Source organism: Athene cunicularia, assembly GCF_003259725.1.
Source record: "Athene cunicularia isolate RWA chromosome 2 unlocalized genomic scaffold, athCun1 chr2_part1, whole genome shotgun sequence".
Taxonomy (NCBI): Eukaryota; Metazoa; Chordata; class Aves; order Strigiformes; family Strigidae; genus Athene; species Athene cunicularia.
The window spans coordinates 35,915,509-35,936,705 of NW_020799095.1; the positions used below are offsets into that span (position 1 = coordinate 35,915,509).

General features: G+C 36.0%; 1 protein-coding gene across 5 annotated transcripts in view; it reads right to left on the bottom strand.

Annotated features, from left to right (window-relative positions):
* Nucleotides 1-21,197, bottom strand: part of MPP7 (membrane palmitoylated protein 7) — a 159,212-nt gene that overhangs the window by 90,881 nt on the left and 47,134 nt on the right. For all 5 annotated transcript variants that reach the window (XM_026842253.1, XM_026842257.1, XM_026842255.1 and 2 more), the window contains exon 3: nucleotides 14,230-14,348. In XM_026842253.1, the coding sequence (XP_026698054.1) occupies nucleotides 14,230-14,348 (119 nt within the window). The remainder of the gene's footprint in view (nucleotides 1-14,229; nucleotides 14,349-21,197) is intronic.

The following is a 21,197-nucleotide window of genomic DNA, read 5'->3' on the forward strand; positions in this document are numbered from 1 at the left end:
AAAAAAATAGTAATTCCTGCTCTATGTGTATAAGAGACAGATATATATATACACACACACATACACACACACACACAAACATACATTTATCAATTAGCACCATCTAGTGGGGTCAGTACAATTTATGCGATATGAGAAATATGTAGCTCACTGTTCAGGTTTTTCTACATCCTATGCAACATGTTATGACAGAGCAGAGGTCAAGCAATTAATAAAATTCAGATGCAAAAAGAAACCCAAACAAACCCCAAACTCTCTCATTTTAATTCATAACATTATGTTATTTCACCATAAATTACAGTTTAAGGAAAATACTGACACTGCAAGTTGCATGTACATACATATGAAAATTTACTGATAAGATGAAAAAAATCCCACCTTTTAGGCATTCATATGCATGCAAAACACAATGACACAATTACTATTTTCACTTTTCTGTTCCCCTATCACACACCTTAAGAAAAATTTCCCACTCTTTAAAAGAAGCTACCCTGAAGGACGCAAACAATAAAAAAACCCTCTTATTTAAGGCCTCCATCATCACAGCAGAATTCTGTTGTAAACACAACTAAAACCAGATCAAAGTGCCACAAACACCAGATCACAACCCCGAACACTAATAAAATGACATATTAGATACTTTTGAAATAATTTAAAAGAGGTCACCTGCACTAGAAACAGATTCTAACATACCCATTTATACCATTTCTCAAATATGAAATCTAGAAATTTAATTTTAGTCAGCTTTACATTAAAAACTGTAGGGACCTAAGTCATGCAAATAAATAATGCTGAAGAATTTAAAATACAAAAACTAACAGTAGTAGACACCCCCACCCCCCCACATCAACCATATGCAAGAAGGACTCACAAATAAAAAGAAGCAGCACACAAGGGTGCTTAAACGCAACAGGCAAAAAAATCTCTACCAGACTCTGCCAAAAGGCAAACGGACTAAAAACATTACTGTTCCCTTCTACCTCTGCCTGCTTACAGTCCTTTTGGTTAAAAACCAAAGCAAAGCAAAACAGAAAACAATTAATCACTAAAATTAAGCATGTGCTTCAGAGTATTAGGACAAGTTGCAAATGTAAAATTAAACATTTCCTTAAATGCTCTTTAATGAAGCCAAGGTCATGAAAGCAAAGAACACCTACAAGGACATGCTTTGTATTCAAATCTTCCCTTGTTTCTAAAAAAGGTAATTGACAGCAACACTTTCCAAACAGATCACAACAAACAAAGTGGAACTTGAACAACGAGGGACAAACACATCTCTGGTGAAATCCCAGACCTAAAGTTGATATGAAGATATGAAGTCATGAAATCTTAAAAAATAGATAGCAAAATTAAAAAGCACTTTATGGTGGTTAGTAAAGGATGATCTGTTCTTCCCCACTACACTTGGTAGCAGGTGAAAGTCAGTTTTAATTTTGTTTCTAGGAATAATGGTAAAAGTAGGAGAAAATTCAGAAAAATAGCAAAGCATGGAGAAAATATGCAGATATGGGGGAAAAATTAAAATCAATAAAAGCCAGCAGTGGGAGGCTTGTAGTGAGTACCTTGGAAGTCACAGAATGTAAGAACAGAAGATGCTGAGGCCTGCACAGTATAGACAGGTGACAGGCTACAATCTAAACTAAATGGAAATCAAAACAAAGATATTCTAATAAATTAATTAGTACCAATAACCAAGATGTCTAGTAAGAATTTTAGTTTAAAAACCATGAAGATAGGATCTAAATTTTATTTAAAAGGCTAGAGAGATATGTTAGGAGTAAAATGTCCCAAATAACTACAGTTAGATAATTACAGTAATGTTAATGAATGCAACTAATTCTCAACCTTCCCTGCAGAGGACAGAGAAACACCACACTAAAGTAAAATATGTTTTGTAGGAAAAAGAGGAGTATGAAAAATAATGACAAAATATTGAGGAAAAAAAACGCAGTAATTTAGAAGAGATTTACTGCTATTTCCCTGTACCTTTTCAGACCACTGCACTTCAGGCTTTTGAACTAAATCATCCAAACATCCAAGCCCATTTTACAGGAAGCTTCAAATCAAAGCAAATATATTAATTTCTTTTTATATTGGAAGGGATAACAAATGTATTTGTAGAGATGTACAAAATTACAGCTATGCCATATCTTTACATTTCGGAAAGCTGGTAGAAAACAGCAGCATTTGCCTAATGACAGAGGAGATGACCATAACAAAGATATGGGAGCTGTATTGGCACTCCTATTATTATAAAAAAAGAATACAGAGATAAAGTTCAGCATTTTTATTCTTCAAGAACTAAAGATTTATGAAAATACAGACCAATAATACAAAAGCATCAACTTACTGGGATTCCAAGAGATTTCTTGAGTTTTCAAAAAGAAACTGTGCCCCAGTCCCCTTTTTTTCACGTGGGATGCAACCAAAGCATTAGCCAGCATGACCTAGGCTGATTTATACTGCATTTCACTATGAAACCAGAAAAAAACTTAAATAAGAAGAAATATCATTAAGCAGGGATTTACATTTTTTTGCATTTTTACACCATAGGTGAGTTATAATATTAACAAAAACAAAAGGCAACACACTTATTTTTATATCATACAAAAATACTGATTTACATTTGATAGAACAAGAAATTACAAATATTGATCCAGATTAACTCAGTTAAGCTCCTCCAGCTCAACTGAAATACAATTAAGTACTCTAACTGTATCCAGCTTTGCATGATCAACCCCAGTGTATGAGAGGTCACTCTTGCCTACATTCTTAAAGGTCTAGAAAATTAGGGGAAAAGCTGAAGTAAAACCAGCATGATTATGAATGGCATGACAGAATGGTTATAGAAGTGTTAATAGGAATAATTAAAGAATAAATGCACATAAAGCAAAGGGAATTAAAGGTCCCTTACACATTAAAAATTCATTTAATAGTAGAAAAATAAACAGAAAATAATCCAATTCTAATAAGTTAAAAGACCAATATACATAGAAAACACAGGGACAGAGCAGAAGCAGGACAGAAGATGTGATCAAGCCATAGGTCTTACTCAGTGACTACCTAATATACAACAAGATGAAAATATTGCTTCCCCTTTGGGAGAAAACAATAATAAAACTTGGTCAGGTTATTAGTTAGAATTAGTTAGAAATTGGTAGAAAGTGGATGTTTCAAGACGAAAGAGCATAGGCACATAACTACAAATATTTTGTTGCTTGGCAAGTGCTACGGTATAATTTGTAGTTAGCTTTTAATGACATACCCAAACTTCAGTGTGACCAGCTTAGTATTTCAGAAGCCAATTAACATGATTACAAACACGGGTTACTTTTTTCCTAGAATGTTTGAAACTTGGAAATTCAAAATTGCAGCCTGATTGATGGTTTGATCCTGATTAAAGCCGTGTATGTCTGTAGTGTCATTACTGGATTATTTAATCACTAAATCTCAACAAAAAACTGGTTTTTTTCATGAAATCCAATCTGTAAAGCACATTAAAATTGAAGATACTTTAAGAAGATTATATCCACACTAAATGTAAAGCAGCATTGAAGCTATCCCATACATAATCCCTAGCATTTATAGCGGGCAGATTTGGGTGTTTTAACTCTTAAATGTCAAAATAATTGAGGCAGTTGTGTTTCTGAGTAACTGATATCACCAGCATTTCCATTGTGCAGGTTGTGATTTCTAGCAAAATCAACAAGTTAGGAAGAGAGACGGAGACAATACAGATTTACTTTCCAATGGACAAAATAAGACTGCTTACACACACACACACCCCCATCTCCACTGCTCAGTAAATATTATGTTCTTCAGGAAGGCTCACACTGTACCTGAGCCACTGGGGAAGAAAAGTCATTGGCTCCAAGGTTCAAAATTTCCTCCTCTTAGGAACAATGATTTAATCTTAGAGGTCTGTGAAACAGGGTGAAGGAGAAAGGCAACAGGTCAAAAATCAGAGGGAAAACAACCTAAAATTGAAGGTGAGACCACAAAGGGCCTACTTGGCATAACATTCTCTAAGACAAACAATTCTGAAGCAAAAATGTATTGTTTCTGACCAGCAGATGCATCGAGGGGTACACTGATCCACCTAGCACAGTGAGTAAAAGTACAGATAATGAAATTAAAATAAGAAATGGAATTCAGAAGTCAAAATGGTTTATTTTATTATTCCTTCGCATCAGTAATATTGGTGGGTATATGTCTGCATGTGTGACATCCAAGTCCAGAAAACTGATTGGAGCAGAGAGTGTTTATATTTCTGCAATTAATTTAATCATTCATGTACATTTCTAGCAAACTTTAAGCTGGAGTAGCCAACAAGCAAGAGGAGAACCATATCTTGAAGGCCTCAGCATCTTAGCCAGTAGCTGGGTAAAGGGCTCAGAGTCCAGTCATGGCTATTTAGTTGGACTTAAAGCCCATATTGTTGTTTGAATAATCTGTAAATGCGGTTCTGCTTAGAAATCTAGAGAACAAAGGTGTGCGTGTTTCCAGCAGTGAACTTCAGCCCTGATCAGCTGGAGAGAAGTGGGACCAGGCCATCTGCTTTACTGTTTATATGAGCGCCATTGGTGCTTATGTCAGTAAGGGCACTGCCTGCAGTAGCCTTTCTGGCCAGTTGGGCTAGTGGCATAGGTGCTCAGCCTCACTACTGGTTGGACCTGCAAACAGGAAACATCAGTGGCCAGATCCATCTCTCAGTGCACCAAACTTCTGTCTTGGCTGCAGCAGCCCAGAGTCCTCATGTTCTGGGGTCAGCCACACTTGGCAACTCTCCTAACACCCTCAAACTCCAGCACTGATGGAGTATAAAAGATCAATTATCTCAACTATTTGCATGTAATGAAATGGCTGCAAATGCATGCAAACTAGATGAGAGTAATGTTTTCCCTAGAAATTTATACGGCCACATTAACATGCCATACAAATATTTCATCTTTATATGCTTACTGTCTTAACTTCCCTAAGAGACAAGGAATTAATCCAATCCTTATTTAGTAGATGAGAAATACAGGAAGCCTGCAGATGTACATGGGAGGACACACTGAGGGGAAAAAACGGGTCTTAGTAAGAAAAATGGAGCAGGGGAAGACAGCTGCAAAATACACTACCATAACATATGCATGTGGAACTCTAAATGGCACCACTGAGGCACCAGTGGTTTTTGAAAACAACTCCAAGACAGCTCTAACTTTAGATAATTCAATCTTTTTAAAAATGTCACTACATTAATAAGAAAGGTTTTTACACCACAGGTACCTTAGAGTGGTTCAGCTGGAGCAAGAAAGCAAAAAACCCTTCTCTCTGTAGCATAAAAATGAACTATGTCATCATATTGAAGATGCTACATCAAAGTGAATCTGCACATTTACGTTTTGCTATTTCACTGAAGGCATAGTCAAGTTACAGCAATTGCCTGTTGTAAATTCCTTATCCTTGATTTGCACAGATAAGTAAGCCTTGCATTTTAATCTTATTTCTTCAGCAACTGATTGGTTACTCTGCAGTGACTGTGCACCATGTGGATAGCACCGGTACATTAAACACTTACATGCTGCAGCTCTCAACTGTAACTTATGTTTGAAGTGATGCTCCACCGACCACCACACTCGCAAAACTGAGCACTGGATTCTACAAAGATACACAGAAATGGCTAGAGAAACAACCTGTGGTTAAGAGAACACTGCTATACAAACGATGCTATCTGTAAGCCCAAAGAAATAGTGCATGTGTAGTATACTAAAAAGTTTAAAAAGGGTTATAATAGAGATGACCAGAAAAAAGTTTAAAAAAGTGTTTAAGGCACCACAGATGAAAGAAAAGTAATGGGGGAAGAAAAAAAAAAAAAAAAAAAAGATGAGTAGAACTCATGAACTACTGAATCCTACAAAATTAACTTCATGAGGATTAGCTGGAGAATGGATACAATCACAATTTTTTTTAAAAAAAAGAAGGAAAATCAACATAAGCACGAACAAAACCTGCTGGTAGGAAACATAGGCAGGCATTTTTGCTAAATCTTATTTTTAAGATTTTTATTAAATTTATTGTATCAGTTTCCATGCTTCAGAAAGATTTTATAACCACTGCATCCCATTCTTCTTAACTCTTACAATGTTTCTGCACTGCAGAGGATTGTTTGTATAGTTATGACTTTCTTAAAAGGAAAATAGTCCAAGACAGTAACACCAAAAAAATTGCTTTAAACACTCCCTCACATGTTCTGCCACAGAACTTCTGGTCCAAGGGAAAAGAACACTGCAGAAAAACAGTTTAAAATTACATTATCCTTGGATGTCTTGTATTTATCAGACTACTATTACTGAGCAGCTTACAAGACCTTTGATTGGCCTCAGTATCGGACAAAAAATGTATCACTTTGGTTAAATAAATACTGTGCAAGCTTCATAAGACACAAAAAAAATCTGGGTATGAGCAGAGATTTGGGTTCTAAAACTTCTCTTCAAACTGCTGCAGCAATTTTGTCACCAGGCTGGTACATTGCCCCCTCGGTAACAATGAAATTACAAACTATTTGTCTTAGAAGGATTGATTTACTTCTTATGTCCAGTACATTTTGGCTGGATTTCTGCTACTCTTTGGAGGTTTCCCAGCAGAAACTTTAAATCAATTACCACTGATCCAAAAAAATGCCTCCGTCTGGATTTTAACCTAAACCAAAGTTTTTTCACATTCCAAAGCACTGATTTATTCACAAGTTTCAAGTAATAGTCATAGACCAACACTTTGCACTTCTGATTTAATAAGCTTATCTGCTTTATTTTTAATTTCAAAAATTTATTGGTACACCATACCTGTAGAGACTTCTGATTACCAGCCCAACTTCTACATCTTTTATGAGACTAAACTGTCAACAAGATAGTTTAACTGATACTTTGGAAACTGGTTTTTGAATTGTTTTCTTCTTGTTATTTTTAACAAAGTGAGCTGAAAGGACCTGATGACAGGAACAGGACTTCCTTATAAAAATCTAGATGAAAAGTTGCAAGTGCCTATTACTAAACACATTAGCAACTCTGATGTAGAAACTGCAAGAGGCTAGAGATACCAAATATCTTCTTTGTCAAAAGTTTGGACAACACTAGATATCCAATTAAACTTCTACCAAAAAGTAGAAAATAAAAATATATGAAAAAACCCACAACAAAACCCAACAGAAAAGTAATTGCCACAGGAGAACACATTCAATAGACTTCAGGACGAAATTATTATTTAATGTCCACTACCTATCTGTTTCCTAGTAAACTATCTACTAGCTTCAATTATAAAAATACTTCTAGTTCAACCATCACATAGGATCCATATTTCACTACAACTGCACTATCAATCCATTTGGCACTAACTTGATTTGCATTTTTTACAAACACGGTTACACTGTCCAAAGCTATTCCTGACCACTTTTTCAATAAATTGGAGGTGCATTTTTTCACTTTAGTAAAGGCACAAATAAGCACAGGTATGTATATGTGAACAGACACCAAAACAACTTTGTCTTTACTCAGAGAAGAAACAGTAAACCTGTTACATGTTATAACATGTGGAAAGTTGGGGGTATAGCTATGATTTCAAAGAGGAATCCATTTATTTTGCTTTTTCTTGCCCAGTTATTACCTTATGTACTGTGTTATACAATAAGAGCACAAACAAGTCAAAGGGTTCAACACACACATCAACCAGAATTGACCCTCCCCAATCTCAATGGAAGAAGCAACCATTTGCTTAACGCCTGGCTGCTAGCTACCTCTTCCCTGTTTCCACGGAAACAGTATCAGTCTGAATAAAGTAAAGATCCTGTACTATTTTATGTAAAACTTCAATTACCTTATTTTGATTAATCTGATCACTGTTCCCATGGAAATTAAGTTTAAAGGCAGCTGACTGCCTCCAGCTAACAGTGATCTCTTTACTTGCAGATTTCAGTTGCTGGCTATTGAGCAAGTCTCAAAAAAGCCACTTTGGCTTCAGAAGTAACACTTTAAATTTATGTGGCATTTCATAAGGAATAACACCTTGCATTACACTTTTTTTTAATGCAATAATTTTGATGGAAGCAAAACGACTCATTGCTTCAGTGGTAATAACTCCAAATACAAATGCAAACTATTGCCAGTCATCAAGAGGCTTTCTTACAGAGTATTATTTTTCCAATAGTTTTCATCGTTTGATAAGCAGAAAGTATGTGGCAAGTTTATATTTCAGTATATGAATTAGACCATTACCTACAAATACTCTGGATGAGAAGACTACTAAAATTTTAGCACTCCTCCATATATATTCTGTATATACAACCCAAGCAGGACGCTTCAAAAATTAACTGGAGAACAAGCTATCTCTCCAGACAATGAGAAAAATAAAAAGAGAGCCTTAAATTTCTTTCATGCAGCTTTTGTATTTCTTTGAAGATTCAGTATCCTAATTCTGTCTATATGTTCCTTACTGCTGAAAACTTTGTGTATCCTGCGTTTTGCCAATAGGACTTGAGGCAAGACTGGACCATGCCTCTTTCAACAAGAGACATTCACTGAACAAGGACAACCTTGCAAGAATTAAGATTTCCTTGATGTATGATGATCTGGATTGAAAGAATAACAAATAACCGCTACCTATTATATAGTACATCAATATTAATGAATTTAACTCAGTAAATTCCTTGTCTCCTTGCCAGAAAGGGTAGTTTTCAAACCAGCATAACGGACCACATCTGTGCATTGTTCGGACAGTCTGCATTACAAGAATGTTCACTTCACTCTTGCATCAGTAGGCTTTGAATGCTTTCTCTGACTGAAAGATGTAAACTATAACGTAAGAAGCAACCTTGCTTGATTCTCCTCTAGAGCATGAAGAACAATTATTTTTCATTGGCCATGAATTGTTACTGGCTGCCAACCACCACACTCACACCTCCTCCTCCAGATGGCCAGGTGGTAAATGCTTACTCACACTGCTTTTTCCTTCATTTTTTCCCCCATCTCCAAAGCAAACAGCACTTCAGACCTCCACATGAATTTACAGAACTGAAGCCTATTCCCTTTACCAAGGCACAGATTTTTTAAATAAATACAGTTGAGAACTCAGCAATAAAGAACCTTAAGGACTTCAAGTACCAAAGCAACATTTTAGAGAATGAGCTATCAGTTTCAATAATTCCACCCACTACAAGGTGGTCCACACATCTCTGCAACTCTCCAATGCTTTCCCCCCCAAACCACAACCCAACCACTCTGTTAGATCTGAGGTTAGATGCCACCTATGGACTACCAAATCCCAGTCCCATTTTCTCTTCCAGTGCATTTTCCAAGGTTGCTGCTCTTGAGTAATGCAGCTCCTCTGAGCTCCTTCTGAGGTGGCTGGTTTTTAATGCCCTGAAATCAGAAACTGCTCTCACCATTCTCTTAATAGGTGCAAACATACTAGCCATCAAAGCCCCCTCACAAATACACCCTGCTCTCTACATCTTCTGTATTACACAACGGTTAACAGAAAAAAGTTACTGTGAGCCACAGAAAACAGACAGTTCCAACAATAAATAATGAAGACAGTATAAACATTAGTTCTGTAGGAAGTATACATGAAGAACAAAGTAATGTGAAAGTAAGTAACTTTTGTATGTTCAGAAAAGAAAATAATTCAATATCAGCTTCAAACCTGAAGTGTTAAAATAATCAACATTAACATCATCAGGCTGCCATGAAGAAAGCCAACTCCATCTCAGTACAGTCTCCAACCTTCATTTGAGATCATTTGTGTCATGCTCAGGTCTTATACACCATCTCATCCTCCTCAGCCACCATTACCTTCCCAGTCCTTTGACACACACACACACACGGATATCATTTATATCATTTCCTCTATTTGTGGGTCATCCCCATGAAAAGTTCAGAACAATCAGTTGTCACACATGACTCATCAGAACAACTCACATAATCAGAAGACCGTTTCGTCTACGTTCTTGTGGGAAGAAGATCCACATGTGTGGATTCCTGAGCTTGTGCCAGGCATGGTGCATGTCACAGGAGGTGAGCACACATGATCTGTGCAGCACATGCATTGATGTTGGCTGCAGCATGTTTGAAACATCACAAGGTAGGGGAAGCTGCACCATATAACCCCTCCACACGTGCCTAAAGAACCTGCATAGCTCTTCCAGGTGAATGGTTGCACTGTTATGAGGTAATCTATCCTCTAACATAAAACAAGTCATTAAATGTTATTGAAATTCTGCGATTCTGTAGATGCAAAGTCATTCATCCTACAGACTAATAGCTTTCTTCATGGAGTTTCTGTGTAAAAGCTCTGGGTAGAAACTATGAGTGTATAAACTTGCCTTATGAACTAGGCTTGTACCAGTCCAGACTGAAAGCACATCATCTGCAGATCATTGATTTTATCACTCTAAGTATGTGTCAAATCGATTCTTTTTGCTTTGCCCTACTCAGCTCATTTTTTGTAAATGCTATCTTTATTTTTCTCACTACCAACAAAGGAACCACAGTAGGCTGAAAGCATTTACATTTACATATTGAAAAGTCAGTCTTCACATCAAAAATTTCCAATACTTCTATACCACAATGACTGTAAAATTAGGGCTATGTAATCATAGGATCCAATTTACATGCCAAAGAACTTACACAAGGATACACTCGACTATTTTATTTTTGGAAAATTTATTAGCCATCAACATGGACAAACATTATTGCATATAAAATAATTTCTCAGAACTTCAAGTCATATCCAGGTGAAACTAATAGAAAATTAGCGCAAATTAGGGTTTTGCAGGGTCAGCTACCAAAATAATATGCAGTTTTAATAAAATCAGACTAGATTCACCAAATATTCCTTACTTTCGTTTCCAGTGCCACGTACTGCTTTTTGGGTGTATAAACTCTTTCCTATCAAGAGGAACAGCAATACCACTCACTGTGGCTTCTTTTTCATAATGCAAAGTACAGTACTGGCTAAAGGACTGTGAATGCTATGAGTTGGCCAAAACCAATCAGTAAACTGCAACTCGTTAAGAAATACTTCAGTAGGAGCCCAACAGATAAGCTTACTCAATTTTTCAGCATTATATCCACAACCAGACAGCGCGACAGCGCAAGTAGAAGCTTAACCCTGGAGCTAAACAGACAAACAGTAAAACATGTGTCTGGTGCACTAACAGCAAGCAAACGTACATGGAAATTCTTGCAGCTCCTCTAAAAATAAGCTAAAAGAGAAGCTAGAACAGATCTTTATTTATCCCTTCTGTTCCTCTAAAATTAAAAAATCCAAGCAGAGCACATGTTTACTATTTCAGGTTTCAGCTACGTTAGTGCTCATAATTACCCTGAAGGATCATCTCTTCATGTTTCTTTTCTATAAATCTCTACAGAATTACTGGGATCTCTGCTACATAAAAAGTAATGAGATGGCTGAAGATTTCTAGTAGAACTTAAGAGTCATGTAATAAGACAAGGAAGTAACAAATTGAGGGAAGCAGAGACAAATTTTAAACACTCACTATCCAGAGCCAGTTTTCTCTTCCAAAATGTCAACAATAGTTGCGGGTTCCCTCTTCTCTATACTTTGCAAACTAAATTCTAATCAACAGATTCCTTTATTGTGAAAAGGGACAGCAAGAACAGTTGCATCAGTTTTTGCTGGTTTTACTTACTACAATAGGAATGTACTGTAGGGAACAATCCAGTATTTGCAGGGGAATGGACTGGATGATCTAATACAACTTTTCCATTTCTGACTTCTTAGAACAGCTCAGGCCGATCCAAGTTCACAAAGAGATTTTTGTCCAACAATACTGAATGAAGAGAACTCCAAGACAAGGTTTGGGGCTTTTTTTTTTTTTTTTTTTTTTAAATAGCTAAATATCTGTCATCATTCTCTGCCTGAAGAATTAAAAACATTTGTCTTTGCAAGTACAGTTGACTTTAAGAAGTTATTGCTAGGAAAAACAGTCTTTCAAATAAGACATCAGAACCCAGAAAGAAAGATTTGGCACTTCTGAAGCCTTGTAACGGAAAAAACTATGGCAGATGGGGTTCTTCTGCTCTTACAGCTCTCTTCCAAAAAGGCTATCAACTGCCTTCTCTGAAACTTGATACTGAATAACTCTTTTAAAAAAAAAAAATGTGTTAAAGGTCAAGCAAATACCATGATTTTCATATAGTTAAGCCCCCCTTGGGGCAGGGATATGAACTAGATAACCTTTTCAAAGCTCTTTATGCCCTACTTTCCATACCTGAACTCCACAGAACTTAGAAGGTGAGGCTGGATAGCCTGTGATATGCACTGAGGTTGACCAGATGCTCTTAATAGTCTCAATTCTTACAATTAAAAAACTTTGTCTTTTGAATGAAATTAATATAGTGTATTAAAGAAATGCAACTAGTGAATACTAAAACCAGACTTAATTGTTTAAACTGAATCTTAAGCTAGTGTGAGACTTAATAGGACATTAAAAGAATAATTCACAGGGTCAGTTACATATACATTTAATACTTGGACCTAAAATGTACAAGATAAATAATAAGGATGGTTAGAATATTTCAATGCCTTCTTGTGGTAACTGCAATAAAATGACTATTCACTGATCTCCAAAGCTTTATCTGCCTCAAGAAAACTTTCTCAATTCTTTTTTGTTAAAATCAGAAAGACCAATCCACCCTGCAATACAAACAACATGGTAACCAGGGCATGCAACTAAGAGAGCCAGTAGGAGAGCCAACTTTTCCAAACTGAGACTATACTCAAGGTAAGACAGTTACTGTTGCACTATCTTTGCCTTCTTTTGGGTGAAGGGACAAAAGGGAGCAAGCGGAGTTAGAGAATTAGGTTTTGCCTCACTAGAAAATTAGAGCTAATGTTGAAATGTCAGTGCTTCACAGATCTGTGCTCATTCTCTAATCAGCCTTCTTTAATTCCAAATCCAGAAAGAAATTCAATTTAGCAACAGACCTAACATTTTGCTTGGATGCACATCACTGTCAGCCTATATTAGAAAGATGACTGGTGTTCCCCTTGCAGTTTATCTTCTGAGCCACCTGAACAGACAGCTGCAGCAAAGCAGTAAGGAATCTGGGACAATCACTGCACTTCAGTAACTTTGATGAAGTTATTCAGGCGAGCAAGTATAGCCAAGCACTATTCCTCTGTGGCTTTTGTGTATCAACTACCAGAAAATACTTGTGTTTACTTTTATATGTAAATTTCCAGCTATTTTGAAAATAATTTTGGCCAAGTATCAACATTATTACATCTTTTTCCAGAATAAGACATTTGAAACAAATGGAAAAAGATGACTCTTTCAAACCTACATCGAAATAATCTCAATTTTAAGCTTCCTTTAGATCAGCGACTGACAAGGGTAACAAATTCTGCTCAATTATGTGTGAGTGTGTATGTTCATGGCATGGGTTACTACCACCTACTGGCTCATTTGAGACATCAGAATTTCCTTCTAGATTGAATTAGCTCTGTAGTAGAGACTGAAGACATACTTATTTTGTAGGAGTGGAACATTTCTAACCAGCTGATTGGTCCCATTTTACTGCTATAAGCAATTTTAACATTATTAGGGTAGCTCTACATGCTCCCATGGCATGCTTTGATTTCTTGTTGCTGATCATTTTCATAGCAGGACACTTTACTCAAGTATTCTTCCAAATTTATTTTAGGTCATACTTTAGTCCAACGTATTTATGTGCAAAACACAATTTTAAATGGAGGCAAGCCAATAAAAGAAACAGCTTACTAGAATTTCAGTTGACTTTGTTAAAGGAAATTATTTTAAATTAATGTGGCTACTGAACTGTTGCCATACTTGACCTCAGAAAATATATTCCTTCTAATTTTTGCTGTGAACATTTATTTATTTAAGCTAAACTCCAGGTCTTGAATGTTGACCATAGAGAAGTCTCAGATTTCCTGCTACTATTTTGTACTTTTTTTTCTAAACAAGGGCAAACAACATATGTTTGCTGCATTAACATTACACTGCCAAAACATCACTCTTAAATGAAATCATCTATGTATTTTTGGTAGAATTTTATTTAACAACTTCCACCCCTGACAGAAACAGAGTTAAAACAAGGCTGTTTTGTTTTCACTGAGCAACAGTTTGATCACTGGTTTACTAGATGGCGCTCAAAACAATTTTCCATATGTTCTTCTCAAAAAGAATCTGACTTAAATGTGGTTTACCTTCACCAGTGAATGAAGGCTTTTTTCACCAAACATATCCCAGAGGAAGGTCAGGTCTTCCTGGCTGTCCACATGCGGCTGCAGCTGGGCTGGCAATGCAGCCAACAGCTCATACAGACCTATAAAATGAAAATAAAACACAAAGTGTAATCTAGGGGTGATCTCATTAATTTCACTTAACAGTTTTGTGTAATTGGCTGCCTGGAGCATGTCATTTTTAACTGAATAGGGAGTCTGGAGTATCCAGCATAACATTAACTTGAGGAATCAAAAGGAACATTTTAAAAAAATTACTAAGAAGCAAGTATTAGCAGTGTACTTTTTACCTTGTCACAGTTGTCAAACTTCTACATCTATATGTATTTACACAAGGTTATGCAGAAAATTCATAAAGGTTTTGAAAAAAGGACAAAACCAGAAAAAAACATACATTCCTTTGCTTAATCGTTATTCCATTTCCCTTGATGTTAGCCAAAGAGTGAAATGAGTCATGAATAGGAAAAACTTCCTTAAAAGAACAGAAACTGGATAGGGTGGTCCATTAAAAAATGGTTCGTGGTTTTTCTAAATATTTCTTGCTAATATATTGCTTAATATTTTTTTTATCCCGTGTTCAGTAGGAATCCACAGCAAGACAAAAGAACTGCTCAGTTTTGCAGGATTAAACATTAAAAAACAAAACCAACGCCGTTTTCTCAGATGCACACACAGAAATATTTCAGTAACATTTTTAATTTGCAGGTATTTGAGATTCTCCGTAGAGTTAAAGCAATTGCTGTTCCCAGTTATTTGTGGCACACCTCACCAGCGGTCTCTGAGGGGCAGACAGTAGCACACTGTTTCACAGTAGCATACAGCATAAAATATCCATCATGCACACAGGCCATCAAACTGCTGTCCAAGAAATGTAGCAACAGTGTTTGCAGCAGCCCTCTTTAGGGAGGTAACCTGGCAGGAGTTGATATCAATTCATAGCACATGTTTAATTTTCCAGTGGGATTACTTGGGGTAAAAAGGACAAAATGCCTTTTTCTCCTGTCTGCTGTCTACAAAAACACCAATAGTCTTCTGGGATCCAAGATACACGGTCCTGTTATTATTTTTAGTCTGAATAAGTGCTGCTGTTCATCACAAGGACAGATTTACAAGATATTCTACTGGTAAAGAACATTGTTGTAAGTTATAGGTTACCTATGGTTATTATGCCTATTATCTCCCTAAAACTTATAATTTGGAATATTTATTAGTAAACATAATTATTCAACCTTTCCAAGCACTATATATCCCTTTCAAAATTACATACAGCACCTTTAGGATCCACTTATTTAACATTTTTGTCTTTTTACTGCCTCTCAGTAAAATACTCTGGCAAAAATGTTCCTTCCAGATACATTCTTTTTGTGATCCAAGCTTTTTCAGTGGTTGACATTCATTTCTCTTAGAATCTTGCTTTTATTTAAATCTGTCCATTTGTGCTTCAGAAATACTGCAAGAAGAATATACAACTCAAACCACTACAATTTTGCACAGACAGAAAACAAACACTGAGCCTTGCCTAGTAACACACAGTCAGTGACTGAGTCGACACCCAGAGAACAGAGGTTTGAATGGGACTCTCGGCTCCAACTTTCTGGACTATTAGAACTTCAGCACTTAACAAAAATGGTTATTTTTATCATTCAATTTATGCTTTAAAAACATTTTCATTTAGAAAAAATTTTTTAAAATTCCTTACACCTAGCCTTTTATTTCTTCACATAGCCAATTTTGATTGCAAATACGTTTACCTCACAATAACATGAAGGTTGTTCAAAAATGGAATAGAAAGTTCAATGTAAGCTTACACTGTGGCATAGCTGCTTAGGAGCAATTCACATGTGCCATTCAGAAGAGAGAAAATATTAACTTCAACCACTCCTTTTAAATAAAAGATGTACAACATCTTTATTTTCCTTGATCCATCAGATCTGCTTACATTTCATATATAATCAACTGTAAAACTATTCTATCCTTGTAACTTGCTCTTCAAAGCTTTTATAATTAAATCCCCAGTGAAAATAAAATGAAAGTTCATGTTCCCTGATGGATTAACTATTACAGTAGTGACACAGGGTGGGACTGAATCTGCCTATAATGAGACAGGCTTTATGCACAGAACTCCCAGAGAAAAATCCTGTCTGCCGGCACTCCAGGACTGACTAACTCTGCAGGTGCTTACACACATTAAGGTTTCCACATCCAGGTCAAAAGTGTCTGTGGGCTTCACTGACTCATATAGTCCTGAATTGTCCCTCCTAGAAAAATTGGTGTTCATGCCCCTAGTGCACTACTCTAGTTTTGACAGCAATGCACACAGTCTGTGCAACTCTCCTGGGGAAGTGGCGAAAATTAGACAGGTGCTGACTGATTTTATCTGGTATCATGGCTATGTTTCTAATTCTGCACTGCTTTGGGCTTGCAGCCAGAAGATCAGGATCCCACCCTTCACAGCAGCACAACCTGAGGACTGCACCATGCAGCATGCTGGAGAGCATCACACTCCCGCTCTTCAAACTCCTCTTGAAACTGAGAACTATGTAGCCAGAAATTTAAAAACACACCTCAATCAAGGAGCCAAATGAAAATCAGGCAGAAGGAGGACTTAGTTGGAGAGAACAAATAGCTAAAATCTAGAATATGTCTAAAGTTAAATTAGTGTAATTCCAGATCATCTGACTCAGCTACAGCCTCCTTCCAAACAGAAGGTAATGGCTGCAGAAGGTGCTAGCACCTGTAAAGGTTTACCTTTACAGAGTCTCATTTTCTCTCCTTCTGTGGTTCCCAGTACCACAGAATAAAAAATTTTCAGATGGACATTCGAATTTTTACATATGAAGAAAGCCAGTATGTGAATCTTCTCCAAACACACCCCTCCAACTAAAATGTTGCATTTTATTTGTGTCTCAGTTACGTAAAGTGTGGTGTTGTTGCTCATTGCAGTGTGAAGAAACAGTGAAAACTGTGGCTAGCATATGACTTCAGCAAATGGGATTTAAGAGAAAGTGCTTTTGTGATATGGACAGGGACAAAACAATTTGTCAAATTACTGTAAGCCGGTAATGAAGTTGAAGCCGCTACACTGGTAACTAGACATTGTCCCGATTTAAATTACCAGGTCTGATAATCTGTCACATCCACCTTTCCAACACCTAAAGGGCAGTAGCTCAAATCTCTGCAGCCCTGTAAGGAGTCACTGTAGAGAGATGATGCCGTAGAGCAACAGAAGTAATCTAAACTTAACAGCAAAGACTGTTTCAACTCAACCTCAAACTTCCTGCAAAACTTCTAATGGCAAGCAGTGCCAAAGGCACAGAAATAAATGCAAATTTCTCACTGGATTTAGTATTGCCAGGCTTTTGAAACCAAGTATTTTTAACTTTTTCAGTAGCAATTATAAAGACTGAAGTGATGCTATAATGAGCACTTTTGATCACTTCTAAAAATAAAAACTAACAATCAAAAAGGTCATAGCTATACCTCCCATATTCAGATGAACTGTTTTGTAAATTAAAAATGTATGTTCTTTGTGTAAGCAATGGAATGATCTGTAACTCAGCACCTCAGAGCTGAATGCTACCTCTGGAAGTACATCACTGCCAGGCCTCAGTTACGCTCTTGGTCTCAATTTGATGTTTCTCTTAAAGTTCCACCTCCTTGAGTCATATGACGTGCATGAACCTCCTATTATAAAAAGTATTTTGCACACATTTTTTTGAAAGATGCCCACAATTTAAATAAACAGACAGAAAAAAATTTAAAACTGTCTAAAAGTTGTGTTTAAAAAAAAAAGGTCACAAAAAGCCAACAAAAATCCTAGTTTTTTTAATGCCTGATGTTGGCAACACTGTAAAGAGTCTTGCAAAAAAAAAAAAAATTTGCTTTTTTTATACACTGTTGCTATTCTACTCAGGTTTGTGTAATTATTTTTTTTTCTGTCTAGTTTGCCTAAATTTAGCCAGCTTTTATATTTAAAAGGAATCATATGTCCACTGGGATTTTCCAATATCAAAATACTTCAGGTGTCAAAATTCAGTAAGGTAAACATGACTTACACAAGAAAAACTTGTTTACTTTGATTTTTAAAAGCAGATCATATATTCAAAGGTCCCAGAAGACCTGAGCATACATAAAAACAAGTAACAATGAGTTTAAACATGGAGATGTAAGACTATTTTGCAATTATAAGAGGGGAGGTAAGTCCAGTCAGTCCTACAACTTGGGGAAAAAAAACAAACAAGATCACAAGTCATCATCCCTGGACATTCCCAAATCATTGAAACAAAGGAAAAATGGCCCTTTCTAGATTAAACAGGGTCACATAATCCAGTGGTAGTAACAGGATCCAGTTCCAGATAAACAATGGACCTCCTAGTTTTAGATACTAGTACACTATCTATATTCATCTTCTATACATTAGGTACATTACCTAACACTTATGTGAACTAAGTAAAAGCCTACTGCATGAAAATATTAATAAAAGGAGACAAGTACTGCACATAGGAATACTATAAAACTCTTGTGAGAGTGGAAGAGGGAGTGGTTCTTTGAAGTGCTTGTATAGTCTATTGAATCCCAGTTACCTGATTGAAAAATAAAGAAATTTAAAAGAAGTTAATACTGGACATAAAATATACTTTCATGAAATTTAGTTCAGCCAAGAAAAGTGACACAGAGGATTAAAAAACAATGAATAGATAACCTTGCTTACAGAAATAGTCCATATCTAAAACTATCAGCATGTAGATTAAATATACATAATCTGAAACTAAAATTTACAACAGCTTGTCACGGATAGAGAAACTGCTCTGAAGATTTTGGACTTGTTGCAAGAGCAAGAAAGATAAAATGGCTGCAGAATAAAGCTTGTAGCATTCTGCCAGCTTGGACTACGGAAATAATTTCAGGGGAAAAATCCAACTATGTTTGAAAACTCAGCACTGTCCCTACTTAAAAAGGTAACAGATTAATTTCAATTTGTTCTTTTTACACATTTAAGCAGTCTTCAGAGTATCTTCAGTTTTTCTTAAGCTTAATTAATACAATTTAGCTTTATACAGTCTTAAGAACAGAGTGTATAATAATAGTAATTCCCATTTTAAAATGTGTACGCTAAATTTGCCCATGCAATAAGATTTAAGACTAAGCAGCAATGGAAAGCTTTTAAATCAGAAACAACAGGACATAAAGAATTTTTCCAGTTCTAGAAAATTGCTTCCTTCATAGTGTTATATTCTATAGAAGACTGCTTGTTCCTAGGAGGAGAATAAATAGCTAAGCAATTGATGAAAGTGTTCCCGTACTGAACTACTCACACTGCAGATTCCAGATGCTCTACATTCTTGACATCAGAATGGAAAAATTTACTGTTAGTCTAGAGAAATTTAATATCACCATTCTTGTCATATCCTTCATAGCTTCATTATTAGGACAAGTCTGTGGAAGCTATAAACTAGTGCTAAATGATAAAAAATATGGTCTCTGCGTTCCATCTCTCCTGCATATTACAAGAAAACACCAACTTTGATTTGGTTAGCGAAAGCAAAGAAATGGAGACAAATAGATATGCATTTGCTTTCATATGTTAATTAATTTCCAGAATTAGCATTCTGAACAATGATGCCAGACTTCAAATCAAAAATTTTTACAGTAACTGAGGGATAATAAACACTAAAGAACATATATCTAAGCCCAGAACAACACTGTAAAATTTTATTGTATTAATAAAATGGGACACACCAACCTTTAAATTTTCCACTTTGTCAAAGGTAAAATAATCAGCACCATTTGCTGCCATATATAACTAGCTGACATTTTTTCACATTTGAACTGTACTTTACAGTTCTATAAAGGCTCAGACAACACTTGCCTTACACAAAAGCAAACAGCATTGCAGTAGAAACACTCATTCTGACATCTTTGCTGCTGCATAATAAAATCAGTCACTAACACCAAATATGGAAGATTATTTCATTCTGAAGTTTGAGATCAGTATTTATGCACAGGTTCAAATAAAACCACATGTAGTACACATATGCATTAGGATAGACATACTGCCCTGTCCTATCAGACTCCAGTTGTAAAAAGACCACTGTGCGCTCAACTTTATGTGCTACAAATAGTTCTTTTTTATGTTCTCTTAAGTAATTCCACTGAATATATGGGCTTCCTGACACTGCAAAAAGTTAAAGACTAACAATTTTTCTTTGCAGAACCAGAGTGATTAACTCATTCCACCATGTACCTTTTTAAATTTTGCAGTTTAGTCTTTTATAAATGAGATTAATCTAATTTTCAAAGGTACAGAACACTGAATAACTAGATAATCATGCCACGCAGGTGATCAGCATCCTTGAAAAAATATCTCTTTTGATTTATTTGTTAATCGACAAAAAAAGTAAAATGCTGAAATCCTTATGGATGACACAGCAACAGAAATGTCAATGTTCTATTTTTTTTCCCCTAATGAAAACAAGAATTTTGCTGTGTCCTCAAAGATCAATATTACGCACTTACTAAGGGAAATATAGCCTTAAAAGTTGTACTTTTATTCCTCCAAGCTACAGCAATTCGTTAACCCCCCCCTTAAAACAATGTTATGACAGAAAATGTTGAAAGTGAGCAATCATTTAAGACCACTGCTTTTAAAAATATTATTTCCTTCAAAATGGAAAAGTCTTTAGTTTTGGAACTTGGCTCCCAGAGCTAAAGAATCCACAGTTGTTTGAAACAGTTATTGGTCTTTTAGGATTTGTCTCAACATGTGTATTTCAGATTTAGCATACCACATACCATTATGTTCTGATGCGAGTTAAATAGTTGGTCCTTATTTGTGTTCATATAGGGCAAGACTGTTGCTAGAGTACTTGCTTGTATGGCTCATCAAAGCTGCTTCAAAATTGAAACCCCTCAAAACAGAGTTACTAGACACT